General features: G+C 37.9%; 2 protein-coding genes across 2 annotated transcripts; both read left to right on the top strand.

The window, feature by feature from the left end:
• Nucleotides 1–1,863: 1,863 nt before the first annotated feature.
• Nucleotides 1,864–5,788, top strand: LOC149814100 (uncharacterized). The gene is made up of 2 exons (XM_089989267.1): nucleotides 1,864–1,964; nucleotides 3,435–5,788. The coding sequence occupies exon 2, from the start codon at nucleotides 3,677–3,679 to the stop codon at nucleotides 5,648–5,650; it is 1,974 nt and encodes a 657-aa protein (XP_089845393.1). The 5' UTR covers nucleotides 1,864–1,964; nucleotides 3,435–3,676; the 3' UTR covers nucleotides 5,651–5,788.
• A 3,599-nt stretch (nucleotides 5,789–9,387) lies between these two features.
• Nucleotides 9,388–13,999, top strand: LOC149814101 (small ribosomal subunit protein eS24z). Its single transcript, XM_089989588.1, has 5 exons — nucleotides 9,388–9,556; nucleotides 9,655–9,696; nucleotides 9,788–9,958; nucleotides 13,608–13,694; nucleotides 13,776–13,999. Exons 1-5 carry the CDS (start codon nucleotides 9,482–9,484, stop codon nucleotides 13,815–13,817), a joined length of 417 nt encoding a protein of 138 aa, XP_089845714.1. The 5' UTR covers nucleotides 9,388–9,481; the 3' UTR covers nucleotides 13,818–13,999.
• The last annotated feature ends 7,748 nt before the right edge of the window (nucleotides 14,000–21,747 follow it).

The following is a 21,747-nucleotide window of genomic DNA, read 5'->3' on the forward strand; positions in this document are numbered from 1 at the left end:
TAACAGCACAATGACAGGAATCAAAGGAGCTGTGCTTTGAATCTGTACTTAACAGGTCTGGATCTAAGGCCTGATCCAGACCCAGCTCAAGGTGGCTGGGTTGGGTTGGCCTGTTGGGCCGCCCGACCCATTGCCAGGCCTAGTTACCCTATTGAGTCGGATTAGATAGATATACAACGTTTAGGGCTGGTAAACGAGCTGAACAAACCAAACACGTGCTTGGGCTCGACTCGTTTAGATCGGGCTCGGGCTTGGACTTGTATTTACTCGAGCCAAACTTGAGTTGAGCCCGAGCCGGCTCGTTTAGAAAAAACTTTACATTGTATTACAGTTGGGAATTGCGGGAATCATACAATGAACCTCTGCCATACATTGACCACTTGGATAAATATGCCCTTTGTAATGAAAGTGATCGTGCCTATATTTCATATTTCCATGTTTTACGAGTCGAGCCCAGCCGAACATCCCATGTTCGGGCTCGACTCGTTTATACTTAACGAGCAGCTGGTGGCTCAGCCCACCATCTATACGACCCGATTACGAACGAGAACAAGCCGAAGCGAACCACGAGCTGCTTGGTTCGTTTACCAGCCAGCCCTAAGGACATCGAATTGAACTAGAGATCTCATCAATGAATTTTTATTGGGTTATTTATCGTACCAATTATTTTTTATGTATCAGATTCATACTGAAAAATGTTATAAATCAAAATCATACCTCATTTTTTTCATGGTTAACCAAAATATTAGCCGCAGTTAGTTTTTAGTGTAGCGGCTCCTCTTTTTTTTTTATAAAAACCTTAATTTCACCAGCATATTTATTATTAAAAGGTTCATTTTACCCTTTAAATTAACAGTCTATGTCTTTTCTTCTTCCTCCTATCTTGCTTCCTTTTCATATTTCTCACTTTCATATTCTAATACACCCCATCTTGCATGACCCACCATTACTCCATGTCCACTGGTAGACAGAGATGCAAACGGATCAGAAATGGGTGTCATCATAGTTGATCTGAACAATCCAAAATATGTCTAATGTATCCACATTTGAGTTTGGTCCAAATGACATCTAGCAAGTATGATTTGCATCCAGGTCCAACATATAGATTTCTACTGATCCAGGTAAAAGAAGACTAAGAAAAGCCATTCTGTATGTAAAAAAATATAAAATGGATTGGATTTGATCTGTCAAAGGGCCAGGTGTGTGTTGAGTATTTGACTTAACTCAATTCCATGTATGGGCATCAAAATACAGACCAAGTACTATTTGGTTCGACCCAGATCTGACACAAGTATTAAACTGGCCAGGTTTAAAGATGATTTTCATGGGTAGGAATGTAGCTCCATAAGTTGGACATTCAACCCGTTGAGAGAGAGAGAGAGAGAGAGAGCAAAAAGAAAATAAATAAGGGTAGAATTGGGTATATCTCAAATGATTGTTAACCGGCAACCACAGTTAAAATTTAGACATTTATGGTGGGTAATGCATTTGTATAACAAACATAAAATGAGGTATGCTTTTTACATGATTTTTTGGTACGAATCCGAAATATCAGGAAAACTATGTATGTTTTTGTAAATAACTCATTTTTACTTACCGGAAGTCTGGATCCATTTGGTTTATTGGCAGCATAAAACGGGAGAAACGAAGACTGGATATGATTTGCCTCGTTAGGCTAAATCCAGGCCATGCAAGTTTTTACACAGCCTGGTCCGGATCCAAACATGTAACGCTATATTGGGATCCCAATGTCGACCCGATTTAGGGACATTTCCGGACGCACCTGGGTCCGATCCGTTTACGGCCCAAGTCCACGAAAGAAAAAGAATAGTGCGACGCAGAAAAAAATCACTAATAAGGAGAGAAACCCTCAAACCTCTCTCTCTCTCTCTCTCTCTCTGCCATCATCCGTCATTGCCCGTTTAGTTAGCGTGATCTCTCTCTCTCTCTCTGCGGTGTGATTGGTAATTTACTACTCGTTTGGTATTGTTATTGCTCCCATAGCTATTTCTTTGTGGGGTTATGCAATTTGTGTTGTTCTTGCATTTTGTATATGTTTTCCATCCGATCTCGCGAGTGTGTTGTGGTTCTAAAGATGTCTGCTGCATTTAATTTCTTATTCATCAGATTTCGTTGTTGCAGTTTGTCATTTTCTTTTTTTATCTCTCTTGTATAGATGATATCGGTTGGATATTCTGTTAATGGGGTTGTAGGGTTTTGGTGGGTGAGTGTCTTTTTCTTTTAAGGTAGCACTCATGGCCGGAATTCCATGCGTTCCAGTGGAACTCTTGGCTTATGTTTGTGGGTGGATGGGGATTAAGGGTTTGGGGATTTTGGGTTTTGATGGGATCTGTGATTCTGAGGTTGATTACTCTGGGAGTTGGATGATTTGTGTGTCAATTGTACTGTGTTTGGGGTTTTAAAGTTTCTGACGCGGCGACCTTTTTGGGGTCGTTGATTTCAGTGAAAAAATGAATCGACAATGTAACTGTTGTCTGATGCTTTGAGCGAACTATCAGATTTAGGGATTTAGGGTTTTGAGTTTGTTGATCTCTCTCTGGTTGGTTGGTTGCACGTGGTGGGAAATGGAAGGACCTGCAAGTGGTTTTGAGTTGCTGTATTAATTGGTGTTCATTTGGTTGGAGACTACTGGATATAGAGTTTCATGGTTTCCGGCGTGCCTATGGGCAATAGAGGTTGATGATTTGAGATGCAACGGAGAATCCAGTTAGGTAATAATGATATTGCGTTTTAGGTTTATAGGTTTTGGGGATGTTGGTTTCTGTAGAATGCCCATACACAAAATGAGGTTTAGGATTTTGGATTGGACGCTGGGTTTATGTTTTCATGAGTGGATGTGTTTAATGGTGTTGGATCAAGTGGAATGATAGATAAGTTGTGGGTTCTAGTTTTTTTGTTTTGTTTTAGATATGTTCGTTATTGTGATGTCCTTAAGTATGAGGCTGAGAATTTTTGGTGGGTTGTCGACTGAAATCTGGTTTAATTGTTTGAAATTATTGTCTACGATGTAGGGTTTTAGGTTTCCAGGATGTCATTGTTCTTTTGCTTGTTGTATTCCAATAGGCTGTGAATGGATCTGCCCATCTATTCATTCCATTTTAGTTTTCAGATTTGTTTAGTGGAATATGTGAATTATAGGTCATGCAGTCTTGATGTTCTCATATCTCTCCTGATTTGCTGCTTGTGTTCAGTAAGTTGTCAGTGAAAACTTTGGCCCAATTCTGGGTTCTGTATTGTAATCCTGGTTTTGATGGTTACGTGATTAGAAATTTATGTCGAGTTAAATACTGTAAAGTTTCTCTTATCTCTGTATCTCTGGATATAAAATGTGATGTAGTTTATTACCAAGTGTGCACGGATTGTTTTACTGTGTCGGGAAGATCTAAACTTGTATCTGGCTGGACGTTTTGCAGATCGTGGCCACCATCTTGGATGCTTTTATCTCCGTTGGTTGAGCTTCTCCATCTTCTCTGTCTAAAAGAGTTGGGCTTTCATCATTGTTGACATCTGTTTTGTGTTTGGTTCAGTTCTAAAATTACTATATATCTTAGTCACTTTGGAAGTGGATTCATAGCAGGACTTGGACATCGAGAACTTCAGGAAATTGGATTTAACTATAGATTTTTGTTCTGTTGGGTACATTTGAGGTTTTACCATGGGTATAATGGACGATCATGGCAGAAATTTCCGTGCAATTTGCTATTCTGCGGATCTTGTTGATGGGCAGCCTATCTATGTTTCTTCAAATTGTCTGCCTGTGAAGGCTGCAAATTTTGAACCAGCAGGTCATTCTTTTCATTCTGCTGCCCTTAAAATGCTTGGTTTCTGTGAAGAAGATGAAGCAGATGCTGTTGAGCCAAGTTTGCTGGATAAAAAAGGTCAGGGCTCTATACGTTCTTCAGAATTTTATGGCGGTAAAGGCAAGAAGAAAGGTGGTGCTGAGGGTAAGCAGCAAGATCATTATGCTCTCTTGGGTTTGAGTCATCTTCGGTATCTGGCTACTGAGGAGCAGATACGTAAGAGTTACCGTGAGACTGCATTGAAGTATCACCCGGACAAACAGGCTGCTCTTCTTCTTGCTGAGGAAACTGATGCAGCAAAGCAAGCAAAAAAAGATGAGATCGAGAACCATTTCAAGGCCATTCAGGAAGCGTATGAAGTTTTGATTGATCCAGTCAAGAGGCGCATCTATGATTCCACAGATGAATTTGACGACGAAATTCCCTCCGACTGTGCCCCATCGGACTTCTTCAAAGTATACAGTCCAGTTTTCATGAGGAACGGACGGTGGTCTGTGAATCAACCAGTTCCATCTCTAGGTGAAGATGGCACACCTCTACATGAGGTTGATAGCTTTTATGACTTCTGGTATAGCTTTAAGAGTTGGAGGGAGTTTCCACACGCGGATGAATTTGATTTGGAGGAAGCTGAGTCACGTGACCATAAAAGATGGATGGAGAGGCAGAATGCAAAACTCACTGAGAAGGCTAGAAAGGAAGAATATGCGCGCATAAGGGAGCTCGTGGAGAATGCTTATAAAAGGGACCCAAGAATACTTAGGAGGAAGGAAGAGCAGAAAGCAGAAAAGCAAAGGAAAAAGGAAGCCAAGCTTCTGGCTAGAAAGTTTCAGGAGGAGGAGGCCGCAAGACTTGCGGAGGAGGAAAAAAGCAGGAAAGAAGAGGACGAAAGAAGAGTAGTGGAAGCTGCATTGAATCAGAAAAAGCAAAAGGAAAAAGATAAAAAACTATTGCGGAAAGAGAGGACCCGCTTACGAACGCTTGCTGCACCAGTTTTATCCCAAAATCTGCTTGGACTGACAGAGAATGACATTGAGAGCTTGTGCATGTCGCTTGAGATAGAACAGTTGAGGCATCTCTGCAACGAATTTGAGCAAAAAGTTGGCATTGATCAAGCAAAACTGCTCAAAGATGCGTTGGAAAGAGACAAGACATGCGTGGGGAGCAAATTACAGGAGAATGACTCAGTTGGAGCTGATCCAGTTAGCGATAATGGGGCTAATCCACCAGTTAAACGTGATAAGCTTTTAAGCGACCATGAGAAGAAGGAGAATCCTTGGAGTAAAGATGAGATTGAGCTGCTGAGAAAAGGGATGCAGAAATATCCCAAAGGAACGCCACGGAGGTGGGAAGTTATTTCCGAGTACATGGGTACCGGGAGATCTGTGGAAGAGATTCTGAAGGCGACAAAGACCGTCCTACTCCAGAAGCCCGACTCTGCAAAGGCTTTTGATTCATTTATGGAGAAGAGGAGGCCCTCCCAGACCATCACATCACCCCTAACAACTAGAGATGATCCTGAACCTGTACCGGTTGTTAGGACTGAAAATGCTTCACCACATGTACCAGCTTCAAACATATCATCAAGCAGTGACAAGAATTCGCAGAGTCCAGAAGTCGAAGTTGTTACTAATGGCATCGCTAACGAGCAAGATGTGTGGTCCGCTATGCAGGAAGGGGCACTCATTCAGGCTCTGAAGACGTTCTCCAAAGAAACAAACCAGCGGTGGGAGCGGGTTGCAGCAGCTGTTCCTGGTAAGACAGTGAATCAATGTAAGAAGAAGTATGCTATCATGAAAGAGAGCTTCAGGAATAGGAAAAATGCCAAGTGAGTGGCTCAGTATTGCCTGGGTTTTGAATTCTCAGTTTGGGAAGAAAGATTTTGCTGCATATGAAGTGGCATTTGTTTTTGTGGAAATTGGATCATCTGCTTTCAGTGAAGGCGACAATTTTGGAAGGTTTGAGTTTTTTTTTTTTTTTCTGTTGGGGACTTGTGATAGTAGAAGATTGTGGAGAGGGGGCATAGGGCAACGTTTCTTTGAGCATTGGTCGAGTTGCTGCATGCTTTTCATGGGCCTTTGTGGTTTATGTTCTTTGGGGATTGTTGGGAATCCGGGAGAAGTGGAAATGAAAAGAATCGAGGTGAATTCTCTTGTTTGGCATCACCTTGCTGGAGGTTTCTAAAAGGAGTCAGAATTGATAGACAAGGTATCATTGTCTATCACAAGAATTATAATTTTGTCTGGATGTTCTGCAATATACAATTAACCTTTAGTAAAACCATTAAGATCTATGGCTGTTGTTGTATCGTTTTTTCCTTTTTGCTCGGGATTTTGCTTCTTTGGTAATTTAGGGATATTTTGTGGTGCATTTGATTGACGGAGATCTTAAACTCAAGGATTAGAGATGCATATTAGGGTTGGTAAATGAGCTGAACAAACCGAACTTGAGATGTTCACCTTGGCTCATTATTGCAGTGAGCCATGCCGAGATTGAGCTCATAATGAGCCCAAGTTAAATGAACCAAGTTTGAGCTGGTTTGTTTATAAAAAAAATACATTGTTTTAAAGCTGGGAGAATTAGGATTACAAAAAATACATGTAAAATTTATACTGAGCCGAGTTCCTATTGTTCACGTTAAGCTTTGCTAAGCCTATTTTACGAGTTCGAACAAACTCTTTATGAGTCAAACAATGACCGGCTCAGCTTGTTTCCCAACCCTAATGCATATATCTTTATCTGGAATCCCCTTCGTTAATCTATTGGTATAGATCTTTTTTTTTTTTGAAGGGTTTGAGATTCCGTGTTTAATTCTATTCTAGGAATTGATCTCATTCCAGGTTCAATTGCTCTATCCAAAATCTGTGGCATTAAACGTACACGCCCATGTTGATTGACGTGTGATATAACCTAATTGGTTTAGGTTCTCGGATATTTTTATGATATTAGTTTTGAAAGTTTTACATGAAATACAAAACAATGATGTGAATTACCCAATGACTTCATTTTTGGGGCGTGTCATGGTTGACATGAGACGGATGACATGCGACACGACCATTACATAAATAATATTTTATTACTTTTTTAATAATGTTTTATTAAATACATTTTTTCTATATTTAAATATCAAAAATAGCTTTTTATTGATTAAGATATTCAAAAAAATCGGTGTCGCGATATCTTATTTTTGAACATTGCGTGTTAAACCTGAGTCATGTCTCGGGTGGTACCCGTATCTCTGTGACTTAGGTTTTTATGGTGTTCAAAATTGAAAATCTCACACCAATTTAGTTACTAATTATGTCTAATTGGATCCAAGAGAACAAGGAGCTCAAGAGTTCCGACTAAGCTGTTTGGTGCTTGTTAGATATCGGTTCTAATATTTCTGTTGAAATTTTCTTGAAAAAGAACTAGCCTTTTCATGAGATTTTTCTTTTTTGATAATTTCTTTTTTTTTTTAAAGGCGAGCTGGGGTTAGGCAGACCCATGCCAGTTACACAACATACCATTGGGTTTTGAACTTGCAACGTCCCAACACATGGTGACGTGCACTAATGGCTCCTACCAAACAAGCGGAGTCCTCGTTGGTATTTTTCGATAATTTCCCTAAAACGAGACTTGTGATTATGTTCTGGGTCGAGTTGGTGTAGGAGCTTGGTGTAGGCTTCAGCTGCCAATGGCTTGGGTATCTGATTCATCTGAGCATGTACCCAAACAACTAGCTGTTGGATTTGATTTTTAGGGGACAAGAAAATAAATTCCAAACTTAGATCGGTATAATTTAATGGGATTTTTTTTACTAAAACTCTTATTACTTCTTATGAAGAGGAACATTGGTGCGTCAAAATAGTTCTCTTTAGAAACTTTTTAAAAATTACATATAAGTTTTATTGGGTCAAATGTCTTTTATAGATTCTAAATATGTGTAATGTTACAGTGCTCTCGGAGTACCTACTCCCACATACTAGAAATCATGGTTCTAGGTTGTATCTTCTCACGTACTCAACATAATTTGTTTGATAGAAATCATGCTTTGGATCATGTTTTTTAAACATAAAAAAATAAGATTTTTTAAGTCATGAAAATTTGATGCATTGTGAGCTGTTGATTTTTAAAGGTCTTCAAAAATATAAATGTAAGTATAATCACATGATCCAAAACTTGTTTTCTACTAAATAATGCTTATAGATCATCAACAACAAAAGTTCAAGAAATTTGAAAATCTAAAGCTTCTATTAAGTGGGAGTAGGTACTCAGGTGAGCACACTATCATTACTATATAAATATATTGTGTTATAATGGCCCCATCTCGCACAAGAGAGAGAAGTTAGAAAAACTTATCTAGATGAGAACTTGAAGAGAGGTATGTTACATTACCAAAGAAAGAGAGATCTGAAAACCTTCACAAAATTAACAAAGTTAAACTCCAATGGGTTACCAGAGAGAGAGAGAGAGAGAGAGTAAATAAAATTAATTGGGAGTTACTTAAGGTTAAGGTTATAGTTAATTAATTTTATTAGAGCTACTAGAAGAAGAGAGAGTTTATAGGAAAATTAACTCCCACTCTCTCTAAGAGGAGGTTAGGTGGGTATTGTTTTTTTTTTCTTATATATCTGGACATGTCACCCTGTTGATTGAATTGAGGACTGTTTTTCTTCATTGATCTAGTGCACATAAACGCTCAAGTCAAGTCAGGTCTGGTTGGATATCCAAAAAAATCATAACCCAAACCTGACCAAAAAATACTTAGTTGGGTTCGGGTCAACTTGAATATTTTATGGGTTGGTGCTTTTTATGATCATACTAAAGAATTTGCCTAGGGTTGAGTTGGTACCTAGTACAAACATGACCCATTGATAGCTCTATTTAGGAGTGTCAACGGGTCAGACCTGGAACTGAGTTTGAAGTGTTAGTGGGTCTGGAACTGGGTCCAACCAACTCCACATAAAAAAAACCATAACTCAGTCATCTAGGATTACATGAACCGGAATGGGTAAAATGATATATATTTTTTTATTTTTTACCTCTGAAAAATTACAGTTCTTAAGATCTTTGTTCAGATCGGGATTTAATCGAACCTCCTTCTTTACCACCAAATGATTCATCCAAATAATGAGTTACCCGTTTGGTTAAAATGATCGCCAAACGCTCCTGAATTTTTCTATTCAATCATTTTCCTTCTTGTTACTGCTGGGTCATGGGTCGTGGGGATATCAATGGACCACATAGTATCTGACATTACATCTGAATCCGATTAGTCGGATCCAATTAGTACTCAATAATTCAATATTGAGTTTTTCATCCGAGCCCAAGTCTGAGTCCAAGTAAGATACGAATCAGAATACGTGTAAATATCGGATTTTAAGTTGGCGGTGCCATCCAATTTCGGATCCGATTAGATCACTGGGTATTGCCTTCTGACTGGAGTCCGACCCATTTACATGAATGTGACTCACTTAAACTGGAGACCCGGTGACGACGAGATCAACGATCCGAATCCAGATTCTGATCGAAGGCTTCTGCTAGGGTTTCCTTCCCTACCCTCCTCTCTTATAATCGCTTGTGCAGGGAGCAGCTGAGCCTCGTTCCCTCCTTTTGGTTTTAAGGTTTTTGTAGGGTTCTTCATATTCCTGATCGTCGTCCTTCTCCCCCGAGGCTTGAAAATGGCGGACACTAAGGCGGTCACCATCCGTACGAGAAAATTCATGACAAACAGGCTCCTCGCCCGCAAGCAATTCGTGAGCTTCTTCTTCGTCTTTCTGAGTTCCTCTTTCTTCTTCTTCTTCTTCTTCTTCTTATTCTCATTTGTGTGTTCTTTCGTTTCTGATCCTTTTAGGTGATCGACGTTCTGCATCCTGGCAGAGCGAATGTTTCAAAGGTATACTTACTTCCTTCCCTTCGTTGCTGGATTTTTTAAGTTCCTAGAATGGCTCTCCTTAGAAAACTTTTTTTATTCCCTGTTTGTGAAGGCGGAATTAAAGGAGAAGTTGGCGAAGATGTACGAAGTCCGCGACTCCAACACCATCTTCGTCTTCAAGTTCCGGACGCACTTTGGAGGCGGAAAATCTACGGGGTTCGGGTTGATCTACGACACCGTCGAGAACGCGAAAAAGTACGAGCCCAAGTACAGGCTCATCAGGGTAATGTTTTCTTAGCTTTTCCCCTTTCTGACTTGGTTCGGGTTTCGTTGATTACTCCTCTCTTGTGCTGCTATCTCGATTGAGTTTTCAATATCGTCGATTTTCAACAGGACCGAGATGAGGTTTTGTTTTGAATATTGGGGGTTAGGGTTTCCTAGAAGGTCTCTCCTCTAATCTAACCTAACCCCAAGTAGTCAAGTGACCTATGTTTGTCAAATTGTGGTTCGTATATCTCATGTTCTGTCATTTTTCTAATGTGGGTGGCTCTCATCTGATTCCTAAGGAATGGAGAAGTGGGGGGAGAGTCATTCACCCCTTTTTTTCTGGTGGTTAATGTGGGAAAATCGTCCGTGAATAGATTGAGAAGCAAAATATTGAGAAATCGACACTACAAACGTGAGGAGTTTAGTTACCCTCGTGGAGTATATTCTTGCTAGGTAACATATAGCGCAAAAATCTCACCACTCTCTTCTGATGACGCCGAACTAATAAACTCTTTACTTTTATTGCTCTGGCACAGCAGAAGCTTACTTCTTAGTCAGATAGCCACTTAAAATACTATGCAAGAAAATATTATGCCCTGTTGAGATACTATTCTTATCCGTTGTTTATGCGTTGCTTGTCTTAAAAAATGAACCACATTCATGCAAGCAGCCTAAGGAGAGGATCACTGCTGTAACCTTTTTTTCTTTTTCGCCCTTTTCACGTGTGACATTATTTCGTCCGAGGATGGTACCTAGATTCTTTTACTAATTTGGCCCGTTTTCAGTTGATGATATTGCAATTTACATGATTCTGTTTGGGTGATGTTCAAATCTGACTGTCTAGCTCTTGTTCCAAGTCGCTGGTTGTCTAGTTAGTTTCTATCTTAAGAACTATCGTGGCACCTCCATTTCTCGACTTTTCCTTGTAATAAAGAATGATAAACTGTTGTCTCAATTAATCAATGATGCAAGATTTAATGGTGATGCATGACTTGTCAATAAAGATGCCAGAATAATTTAAATGGTACATTGGATTGGTTTTCCATGTTGGGTTTATTTATATGGATGTGGGCGTGGTGTAATTGGCCTTGTTTTGTTCCTGGTTTTGTAAATCATGCTTCTGTGCAAGTATTGTTGCAGGATTTTAGACTTTTTAGTTGGTGTCACAGTGTTGTCTCTGAAATATATTGTTAGGATATTTGTGTGTTGCGGATGATTCTAATTTGGTTATTCGTGACTCCATGCATTTGACTCTATTTTTTTGTAACATTTTTTTAAACCAAAGAAAAAGAAAACTTGTCAAGGTGACAAGTCCTGCTTCTGAATGGAGATGAAATTATATAGTGTCACTACTGACATTTTCAATTATTGTTGCACAAATACTGTGGTTTGATTGTATTTTTCTTTTCTTCATATAATCTATAGTGGTAAAGAGTGTTGTTTTTGTGGCCTTAGAAACTCTTTCTGTGTTTCTGAACCTCCGTTGGACTCATTTTTGTTTATATTTTTGTGCATCTTAAGTATTTTTCGCTGCACTGGGTTATTGTTTTGATGTGACATGTTAGTTCTCAAACCCGACTAACTCTATTATGGTGATGAATCCGTCCTATTTATTAGACGTTGGGTTCAAATCAGTCTGTGCCTGTGTCAAATGGATATATGTATATATATGTATGCTTATGGGTGCTTCTGTTGTGGTACCCTGACGTAGATCTAGTCTCCAAAGGCAAAATCTGACTTTTGGATCGCATTTAGCATGTTATTAGTTATTTTCATGTATTAAAGGTGATTCAAACATGATGTTTTATGTCAATTTTAAACCATCCTCAACTCCATGAATTGTCAGACATTCACTATCTTGCAATTTGAAACCCATCTGTTGTTGGAGATGATTATACCTATTAACATTATTAATAAATCATGCTAAACACATGTTTGGTTAGATCTGAACAAGAGTATCTACTACTGTATAGTATTGTGGTTATGTTGTGGCTGTTTTTCTATTATTGTTTCTGCCATATCTTTAGTGGTGGGTTGGTCAGATCTGTGACCCAAACCAAAGCCCAGCATTTCAGGGTTCAGAAAAAGCTGAATCTTGTCTGGTCATCATTTATCAGGGCTCTTTGGAGTAAGCTCCTTGGCTTGGGCAGGGCATTTAGTTCTTTGTCTGTATGTGTGTGTGCCCATGTGCGTATGTTTGCATGCATCTATGTACTATATTTATGGTGGTATCTATGTAATAATATATAAACATTCCTGCAAAAGAAGAAACCACACAATGAATCATAGGGAGGGATAAGAGAGATGATTTGGTTTTATGTTAAATCTCCCTAGTTGTGGCTTAATAACTGGATGGGTGACAACCGGGGGAAGGTGTAGAAGCCATCTTTCAAATGGTGTGGCCTCTTCATTTGCCATAAAACCTTGAATCTCTGATAATTTGACAAAGAAACTAAACAATTAATATAGATGGACAGAAAGCAATCATGCCAACTTTAAGTAATAAAATTGGTTCTTGCTTTGCAGTTTCAACATGGAATTCCTGGTTGATGTTTAATTGGAATTCATTATATATCTCTCCCTAGATCTTGTCTCAGAATTGGACTTTTATGTTGCTCTAGAATGGCTTGTTTGTTTGTCTCGGTTTATTTCCTCACTTCTCTTTGTTGTTACACTGTTATTATCATGCTTATGGAGGAAAAATAGCCCTAGTTCTTTGAGATCCACTATTCTACAATTAAATTGAGAAAATATCATAAAAAGATGTTTTATTTTGCTTTTTCATTGTTTACTTTTAATACTTTTATCTTTTAAATCACTTTATGATTTATGGCTGGTCTATTTTATCTTTATGCTTCTTTTATGCTTTTAGTTCAATTAGTTGGATTTTTGGACCATTCTTGAGTTGTTGCTTCATGAAATGATGTATAAATGGCTTGCTGATATATTTCTGTCATCTTCACGCGATAAGAACTTCTATCTTGTGCAATAATCGACAGTGAAATTCATCGGATCATAAAACTCATAAAACTGATCGAACCTATCCATGTGTATCCTGTCTGCAACATTAACTTTTGCATATCTACGTTTCTCCATGTCTAGTTATCCTGTTGCATTCTTTTAGAACTGAACCAGTGAGATCATTTATGCCCTACTTGATAGAAATTCTACTTTCTTAACTAGATGGAGACTCTATTGTTTGTCAGTTGTCTCCTCCCTAGATGCGTAATTAGGCTTTATAAAGCTGATTTGAGTTGACAATGGAGGGATCCCGTGGTTTTCTGATCTCTTGCCTCTTCTCAGGCTGTGGCTGAGACTTTTTTCCCGATTCCTTTTAGTTTCCTTTCTTTGGAAAGGCCCAACTGACAAACTTGCATTGATGGTTGTGTGTCTCTCTTTATTTGAAAATTGCATGTACTCTTCATGGGTTGTGAGCTCTAGGGTATTAGGAAGTGTATGGTTAAGTTGTTGGTTCTAAACATGCATATGGAGTTTCCTCTCCTTTTTGTGAACAGTGCAATTTGTGGGTTCATTTGTTTCAAGAACTTCCTGTAATGTGCTTACTTGGTCCAGTGATGAGAAAAATATTGTATAGCATGAAAAGCCATCTTTCAACTCATTTTTTTCTCAAGGGTTCCTTTCTGATTGAAATCTGTGATATGTAGAATGGTCTGGCCACAAAGGTGGAGAAATCTAGGAAGCAGGTCAAGGAACGGAAGAACAGGTCCAAGAAAGTCCGTGGTGTCAAGAAGGTGAGAAAAATGATGACACTCGAGACTTTTCTTCAAAGGCATTCCATATCATTCAGATTCTAATAGACTTACATTTTGCAGACCAAGGCTGGAGATGCAGCAAAGGCTGGGAAGAAGAAGTGAGGCAGCAGTTCTTGAAAATTCCATTGCTATGAGTTCAGCTTGTATTTGTTTTTATTTTCGTCTTTGGTGCTATGCCATGATTTTGAATGACAGCAGAAATTTTAGTAGATACTGAAGGTCGTATAGATGTTTTTGTCTTCAGAATTTGGAAGATTAATTGAGTTGATGGACCCTGTTCTGATTGTCTTGCTGTTGAAACTTGTTTGTGTTTGCATGTTTTTACTCAATTTTTTCTCTCTTTAAATTCTTTCTGCCGCGTTTTTATGATGTAAAAGGTACTAAGAGGGATTGCCCACAATGACTCCACACACCTGGTTAGGTGACACAGCTTTGAAGATACGTTTGGAAGCAAGAAAAAAACTGAAACATTTTGCATATGACAGAAGTTGTGAACATGGGAGTTTTTTCAAATGAAAAAATTTCCCTTGTTTCGTGTAATAAGAAAATTGAGGTTAGAAAACCTCCCTCTTTTTGGAGGAATAGAGGGAGAAGGGGAGGCGCTCTGCTGCCGTCTAGGTTGGACGAAGTAACTGAATGGACCGGATAAGAGTTCAGACCAAGTCAAATACTGTGCCAAAGCTGAACTGTTCTCTGATTTCGTGATTGAGAGAGCCCTAGGATTTTGTTCACAATCTTGAAGGCCTCTTCACCGTGTTTGCCAGAATTCCAGCTCGAGTGAGAGAATGTCTTTCATGGTTTGTCCCTAAGTAACAAACAATGCTTCAAAATATCGTAACATTAACACAATATTAATTTAAAAAATAAATATGTTGATATACACGAGTTCTTTCAAAATATTGCCAATCTTAGAAACAATGTGCTTCTATATATCCTTGAACTACCGTTTCATGAACGTAACAAAAGAAAATTTGCTAATATTTATTATATTGCTTATATCTTTCTTTATATTTTTATAGATTTATACTTTTTGGTGCTTTTATATATGTCCAACTTTTTGGAGAAAATGTTTTCCAATATTTCACTAGGCTTTTCGTCGTAGAGGATTTCCGAGAAGATTTGGCACTGTCGTTTCTCTTTGCTGGTTTTCTTTCTCAAGTTTCTTCGCCCAACGGGTTTTGTGGCTTTGGTGAATGGTCTTTTATTTCTCATTTTTTTAATCAAAAGTTGATGCTCATATGTGTTTTTTGGCACGTTTGCTGTGTAATTATCGATATTAAGAGAAGATATAGGATCGGTAGAACCTAGTGGTTGATTTCAATTTATTTGGTAGATAGAAAAAGAAAACTTTGCTCAATCAGTAATAGATGATCTATATAAAGTTGCATTTGAAAAAAATTTCGAATTCTTTTTGTGGGGTTGGTTCTATGATGAAGTGGTTCTTATAAACACACCAATTGACTTCTACTAGACATGGATCATATGAAACTCTTCCGTTTTAGTCATTTGAGATTGAAAAGTTATGTCCAAAAAGTTTGGTTTGGGAAGTTACATGAGAATAAATTTGATTTGGAATCACATGAATCAGAATCACAGGACGTGTCATTTTGATTATCGAGTAAACGAGAACACGACTCACATTTGTCTTTGTAAATTAAAGTTAGTTTCTTATCACTCGTTTTTTTTTATGTTTGTTAGTCAATGCCAATGAGATTCATTTTCCCATTTGCATGACTTTCAAACTCATTACACGTTATCGAATACATTCAAATGTGCATTTCCTAAGAACATGGAGAAACCACCCTAGGATCATAGACCTAGTCACGCTGGCTTTGCCTGCTCTGTCCTATAAGCATTTTAACCTGGATTTTTGCACTTTAGTTGCTATGGTGAGGCTGTAGCTAAAGGTGGGCATCTGGTCATATGTGCAGGTGCGGCCTTTTTGGGCTGCAATATGCAGCCCAAGCCCAATAAGAATCGGGCCTGACCCAGCCCAGCTTGTAAAGTGCCAGGCCCGGATAGAACCAATTAAAATTTCGGTGGAGCTCAGTCCCATAATAATCAATCCCAACTAAGGATGACAATGAACCGTGGCAGAGGCGAGGGATAAGGTCTCCACCCCCGCCCCGTCTCAAAATTCTGCCCTCCATCCCTGCCTTCATCCCCGTTTCATGTCCTCCATCCCCGGTCCAAACGGGGTGAGGCAAGGCGGCGCTCCGTTTCTCTCCTGTTCAGTGCCATCCCAAAAGGTACTTTAGTTATTTTATTAATAGGGATCGGGGATGGGGTGGGGCGGGGCGGGGAAAAGCATAAATCCTTTCCTACCTCCATTCCTGAACAAGTTTTGATTTTAACCATCATCCCTGATCCAAACGCGGCAGGGCGGAAAAAAACCTAAGTCCATTCCTACCTCCATTTATGCACAAGTTTGATTTTAACCTCCATCCCGCTTTTATGTCCTTCATCCCTGATCCAAACGTGGCAAAGCGGGGCAAAGCCTGTTTTTCCCCTATCCATTGTCATCCATAATCCCAGCCTGAACCTAATAATAATCAGGACGAGCTTCAAGCCACATGGGTCTCGATCAGGTTCTTGGGCCTTAACATGCCTCCAAACCTGGTCCATTGCCCATCTTTATCTTTGAAAAGATCGGGCGCAATATGATTGCACAAATATTTATGCATTAAGCACCGGTTCACCCTCCATCAGGGCCTGTCAGGTCTGGGCTCAAGACCTGGTGGAGGGTTATCGGGTACTTAATGCACAATTTTTTTTTTATGTAATCATATTGCACCTGATCCGAACTATCCTTATCTATAGAGTGTAGCACATAGGGGTGCAATTACAAACATTCTTGCCAGTATTGTTGCGAATGCCGAGTTGTATCATAGGTCCAAACTCGATCCAAAACGAGCCGATTCTGCTTAACTTTAAAAATCTGCTGGTTAAAATTTGGCCGATTCAAGCTTGATTTGGTTCAGAGTCTGAACCTTCAACACTGATTCTGACCAATGTTGGCCAATGATTCAGTAGAATCATGGGTTACCGACACTCAAGTGAATCATTCTGAATGGGCTAAAAAATGATTTAAAAATATTACGGTCAATCTGACACGTGTTAAAGTTATTAAAATAATATTAAAAAATAATATTAAGTATTTTTTATATTTATTAAAAAATAACCGATTAAGGGTGAATCATATCAATTTTGTGCCGATACAAGCCCGTACGCACGGATACTAACAACATTGTAATTGCGTGCAAATTGTTCGGGTATGGGCAGCATCCATGATCTATCCATGGCGGTCTATCGGCTAAGGAGGGTGGTACAGCGGTGTAATTTATTGAAAAGACAGGGTCGTCAGAAAAAAAGGCAGCTTTATAGATTTCTTGTCTCCCACCCTCCATTTTTCAATTTTTTTTTGCTTTGATCTCTCTTTTTCACCAATTCTAGTTTCTTGAGACCCAAGCTTCTCTTTTTCCGCCCGCGCACCCAGAAAAGAGAGAGAGATGAGCAACATAGAGACGAGTTACGATCTATTAGAGATGAGCAACATAGAGAGATAAATTATTACCTTTATCAAGTTCTCTTATTATATGCATGCTCCTATTAAAATGCACAGAATTTAAGTTCCTTTTTTTACTACCATTGCCTATGGATACACCAAACGAGTAAGATTTTTTGAGGTCAAGTAGGGTTCTCAGGATAACTTAGCACACAAGTTGTATTTTATTACTGGGTTCCAAATTTAGCTTTCGACCGAAACAACATTCAAAATATTAAACCACCCATCTAATGTTGGGACATCAGGAACCACTCATCCAAAAGTGTTATTTTTCTTGATATACCAAAACAACAGTTGTGTTTACACACCATCCTTAGGCAAAATGATGAAAACTCTCTAAAACTGTGACGAGAAGCAAAAATCTCAATATCGGGTTCAGGGACAACAACAATGCATACAAAGTTTTTTTGTATCCTTTCGGTTTTTTCAAAACTGTAACTCCAGAAATCTTGTACTCCCGACGAGACATCTTAGAAAGTACATTACACTGCTCTTTTTCTTTATGTTATTATTAATAGTTGTTTCATTAATTTGTAATTCGACATGCCAAATTAATATCACAAATTCACATTTTTAAATATGAGGCTCATCACAAGACTCCAGCCCGTGAAAAAATACACAATAATGCAATTAAAATCACGATAGCAAATATGACTTTTGAAATGCATAAACAAGTAAAGCAAAGAATTTCACTAATGATCTATTTTGATCATCTATACATTCATATGCAAAAGTCATAAAGAACAAATTCATTCATTCATTTCGTACCTCATGTTTTTCAATGCGCAATCATGCATGCCATTATAGAGATGTGCATAAACGCCAACCATATTCAAATGCATGTAATCACTTTTCAAATGCATGTGTTCATATGATAATGCCTAATGCATACTTTCAATCATGAATCAATTTCAATTTAACATGTGAACATTCATACCATGCAAACACATTTCAAGTTTATGTATGCACATGTGCATGAAACATAACGAGTTCAACCATGTGAAACTATCATTCTTTGCATGCATATGACGGTGTCTAATGCAATTTGTAAGCTTAGAAATTTACATGCAAATCTGCATTCCTACTCTGTATACAAGGACTAAGAAAACTCATCAAGTATCAACCCATGTATATCTAGTTAAAAATCTAGACAATAACTGATAAGTAAGATTAGCATTCACCTTTCGTCCAATCACCAAAATTTTAGACCAGATGACTCAGGCGATCCAGCCACCTAGCCTGAACCTACTATTGTTCACAATATGATTAAGTATTGCTTATAGATCAACAATATGTAAACATTTGGTGACAGTTAAGGTTTAGTCTTTTTTTCATTTCTCTATTTGTGAGTTACTTGTGTATTTTGCTTTTATGTTCTTTTTATGATTGCATGCCAAGTTTGAGTTATAATCACTATTTTGATTATTGATTCAAGCTAACCATCAATGGATATATTCTTCCATGTTCCTCAAACATCATAGCAACATCTAAGACATTCTCTATATTGATTACTTCATGAGTATTACATAACCACAATCTTTCAAGCAATACCATTATCTACAAATATATTCCATATTCTGAAGACATCTTGTTATTTTTAGAAATAATGTTAAACATCATTTATAGTGATACATTTGAAAACTTCAAACCATTTTCAGGTACATTGTAAAAGTTTCCATGTTTCTTCTTGCCAATGTCAGTCACATTATGAAGACCCCTTGCTAATTTTTTTCTTTTTTCCATGCTTTCTGTGTTCCTAATTTTTAAGTCACTTCCATACATTCAAGTTTATCATGTCAAAAAATATAAATTTTTCTTATATTTTTTGAAGGCTTTTTTTTTTTTTGAAAGGCACTCACCTGCCCAGCTGAGCCCACTCGGCTAGGCCTATGAGACCCGACAGACCTGATAACCATGTCTGTCAGCACCTACTTGGGTGTTGCTTCAGTCTGACCAAACCAGCAACAATAATAAAAACAATTTTTTTTCAACTAAGAACTTGACCCAGCTGATTGTGTCGGCTGGGTGTTGTGTAACACACCAGACTGCCCTTTAGACAATCTCCAACACTGTCCAGTCGAGAGGTGCATGTACACAAACAACCGGTCAGTACGTAGGTTTAAAAATAATTTCAAGTTCATTCCAATATTCAATTTAGTAATGACAACCGACTCCCTAGGCAATCCAAAAGATGTAGCATGATCGATCAACAATAGGCTAGCTAACAAAATATCCTACATCAATACATGGCCCTTAACAGAATTTAAATACATAATGATTATAGCAATCTGCCTCCCAAGAAAAAATCAGAACATGCAAAGCAAAACTTTCTATTCATGCATCCTAAGAAATCTATATGTACGTAGGGTTGAATCCATAACTAAGGTATAATGACAGACATCACACAAATCAACAAGTGTCTGCACATGCATCAAAAGGGGTGAGAAACCAAAAATCAATACATGTTGTTTCAGGGTAGGCATCTAATGTTTTGAAAATCGACCTCATCAAATTTGTGCACATAGCTATTTTAAAAACTGAATTTGATGTTGGATTCGGTTTGTACATATTTATTTATGTATAAATCTGAGTACATATATGTATCTATACATGTAAGCCTTATAATGTGTGTGTGTGCATAAATCTGAAATAGAATATGTTCTCAATACAAAAACAAAAATCAGATTCTAAATATGTAATATACATAAACAACATGAATAAATCGAATTTTCCCTTTTATTCTCCAACAAAAACATTGTTCAAACCTATTCTATGCTCTTTTTCCTCATTCGAAACAAGAGAGAAACCCATACCTTGAATAAAAAAATGAAAAAATGAGGGTGAAGGTTGAAAAACATGGGTGGAGGCCTGGAGCAGCTCTCCTTCCTTTCTTTCCTTCTCTCTTTTCCTTTTCCTTTCTCTTTCCTTTTTCTTTTTTTTTTTGATTTTATATAGACAAGAGGAGGGTGATACCCTCCCCCTTCTCCCGCCCTCTCTAAATGGGTTGGAGAACGAGAGTTTCCTTCTTGGAGGATATCAACCAAACATGGACACTGTATAAATAAATTTTCACATGCTAGTGTTGCATATATATATATATATATATATATATATATATATATATATATATATATATATATATATATATATATATATATATATATATATATGTTCTTTCTGGCCACCTTCTAGTTTTACCCTTCAAAAATCATAGTTTTTAGTATTTTTTCTTAGATCTAACACAATAAATGTGATCTATAGGTTTTGTTTAGTGGGAGCTGGTTTGTGGATTACCACAATTTGACTTGTATATAGGTTTTTGTTGGTGATCCAAAATCAATGGCTACGAAGGTACTAATTTTTTTCAGACTCATAAAAATATAATTTTTTTGGTCAAAATAACATGATCCAAGAGTGGATTCTCACTAAATCGAGCATGATAAAGACATCTAATGGTTGAGATTTATCATAAAACACTTCAAAACTATGGGGTAGAACGAGAAATGAGGCCTAATATGTTAAGTTTTCATATATATATATATATATATATATATATATATATATATATATATAGAGAGAGAGAGAGAGAGAGAGAGAGAGAGAGAGAGAGAGAGAGTTTGGGCCCCCTTTTCTCATATGAGAACTGAAAATATTAAGCCCCCTTTTCTTGTTATGCCCAGTTAGGCCTTATAGTCTGAAGTGTTTTATGATAGATCTAAACTAAACCGTTAGATATGTTTAGCATGCTAGATTTTGTGAGAATCGATTGTTGGATCATGATTTTTTGATAAAAATATATATTTTTAAGAGCCAAAAAAATTGATGTCTTCATATCTATTGATTTTGGATCACCGAAAACCCAGTACAGGTCATATTCGATGATCCAAAAGCTGGTTTCCACTAAACAAAACCTATAGATCACATTTATGATGTTAGATGTGAGGAAAAGTTTAAAAAAATATAATTTTTGAAAGGTTTTAGTGGAGCAGAATGAGAAAAAGGGATATATATATAGAGAGAGAAAAAGGTGGTAGCTGTCTTAACACTTTTTGAACCTACCGTCAACCTACCTTAAAGGATTTTTTATTTATTTATTTTCTTTAAATTTGATCATACAAATAGGAATCCACGCTTGGATCGTCCGATTCTAACACCAGAAATAAGCTTTCGGCTGGTTCTTGATGGAGTTGATCTACAAGTTTGGAGCTTGATCTGCAAAGTTGGGCACGGGCCCCACTCTAACCGATAGAGATGCAAATGGGTCGGATACAGGATAAGAGATTTACAAATTTAGAGTGTTCCGAATCCAATTTTCATCCCAATCCCCATGTATTTAACTGTCCCGAATCGGACTCGGTCTGCTTCTCTACTAACCGCACCGGGTACTCGGCCATTGGAAACCTTTTTGCAATTTGATTCCGGTGTCATGCAAACGCTTTCAGGGTGGTTTTAGGAAACGTCGATGAT

This window comes from Nuphar pumila, chromosome 15, assembly GCF_984573655.1.
Source record: "Nuphar pumila chromosome 15, dmNupPumi1.hap1.1, whole genome shotgun sequence".
Taxonomy (NCBI): Eukaryota; Viridiplantae; Streptophyta; class Magnoliopsida; order Nymphaeales; family Nymphaeaceae; genus Nuphar; species Nuphar pumila.

Bases quoted from the DNA above. Each gene is read 5' to 3' on its own strand.
- LOC149814100 (XM_089989267.1), top strand. From the start codon at position 3,677: ATGGGTATAATGGACGATCATGGCAGAAATTTCCGTGCAATTTGCTAT.
- LOC149814101 (XM_089989588.1), top strand. From the start codon at position 9,482: ATGGCGGACACTAAGGCGGTCACCATCCGTACGAGAAAATTCATGACA. The intron at 9,557-9,654 runs GTGAGCTTCTTC...TGATCCTTTTAG, and splicing joins TCCTCGCCCGCAAGCAATTC to GTGATCGACGTTCTGCATCC. The intron at 13,695-13,775 runs GTGAGAAAAATG...TACATTTTGCAG, and splicing joins AAGTCCGTGGTGTCAAGAAG to ACCAAGGCTGGAGATGCAGC.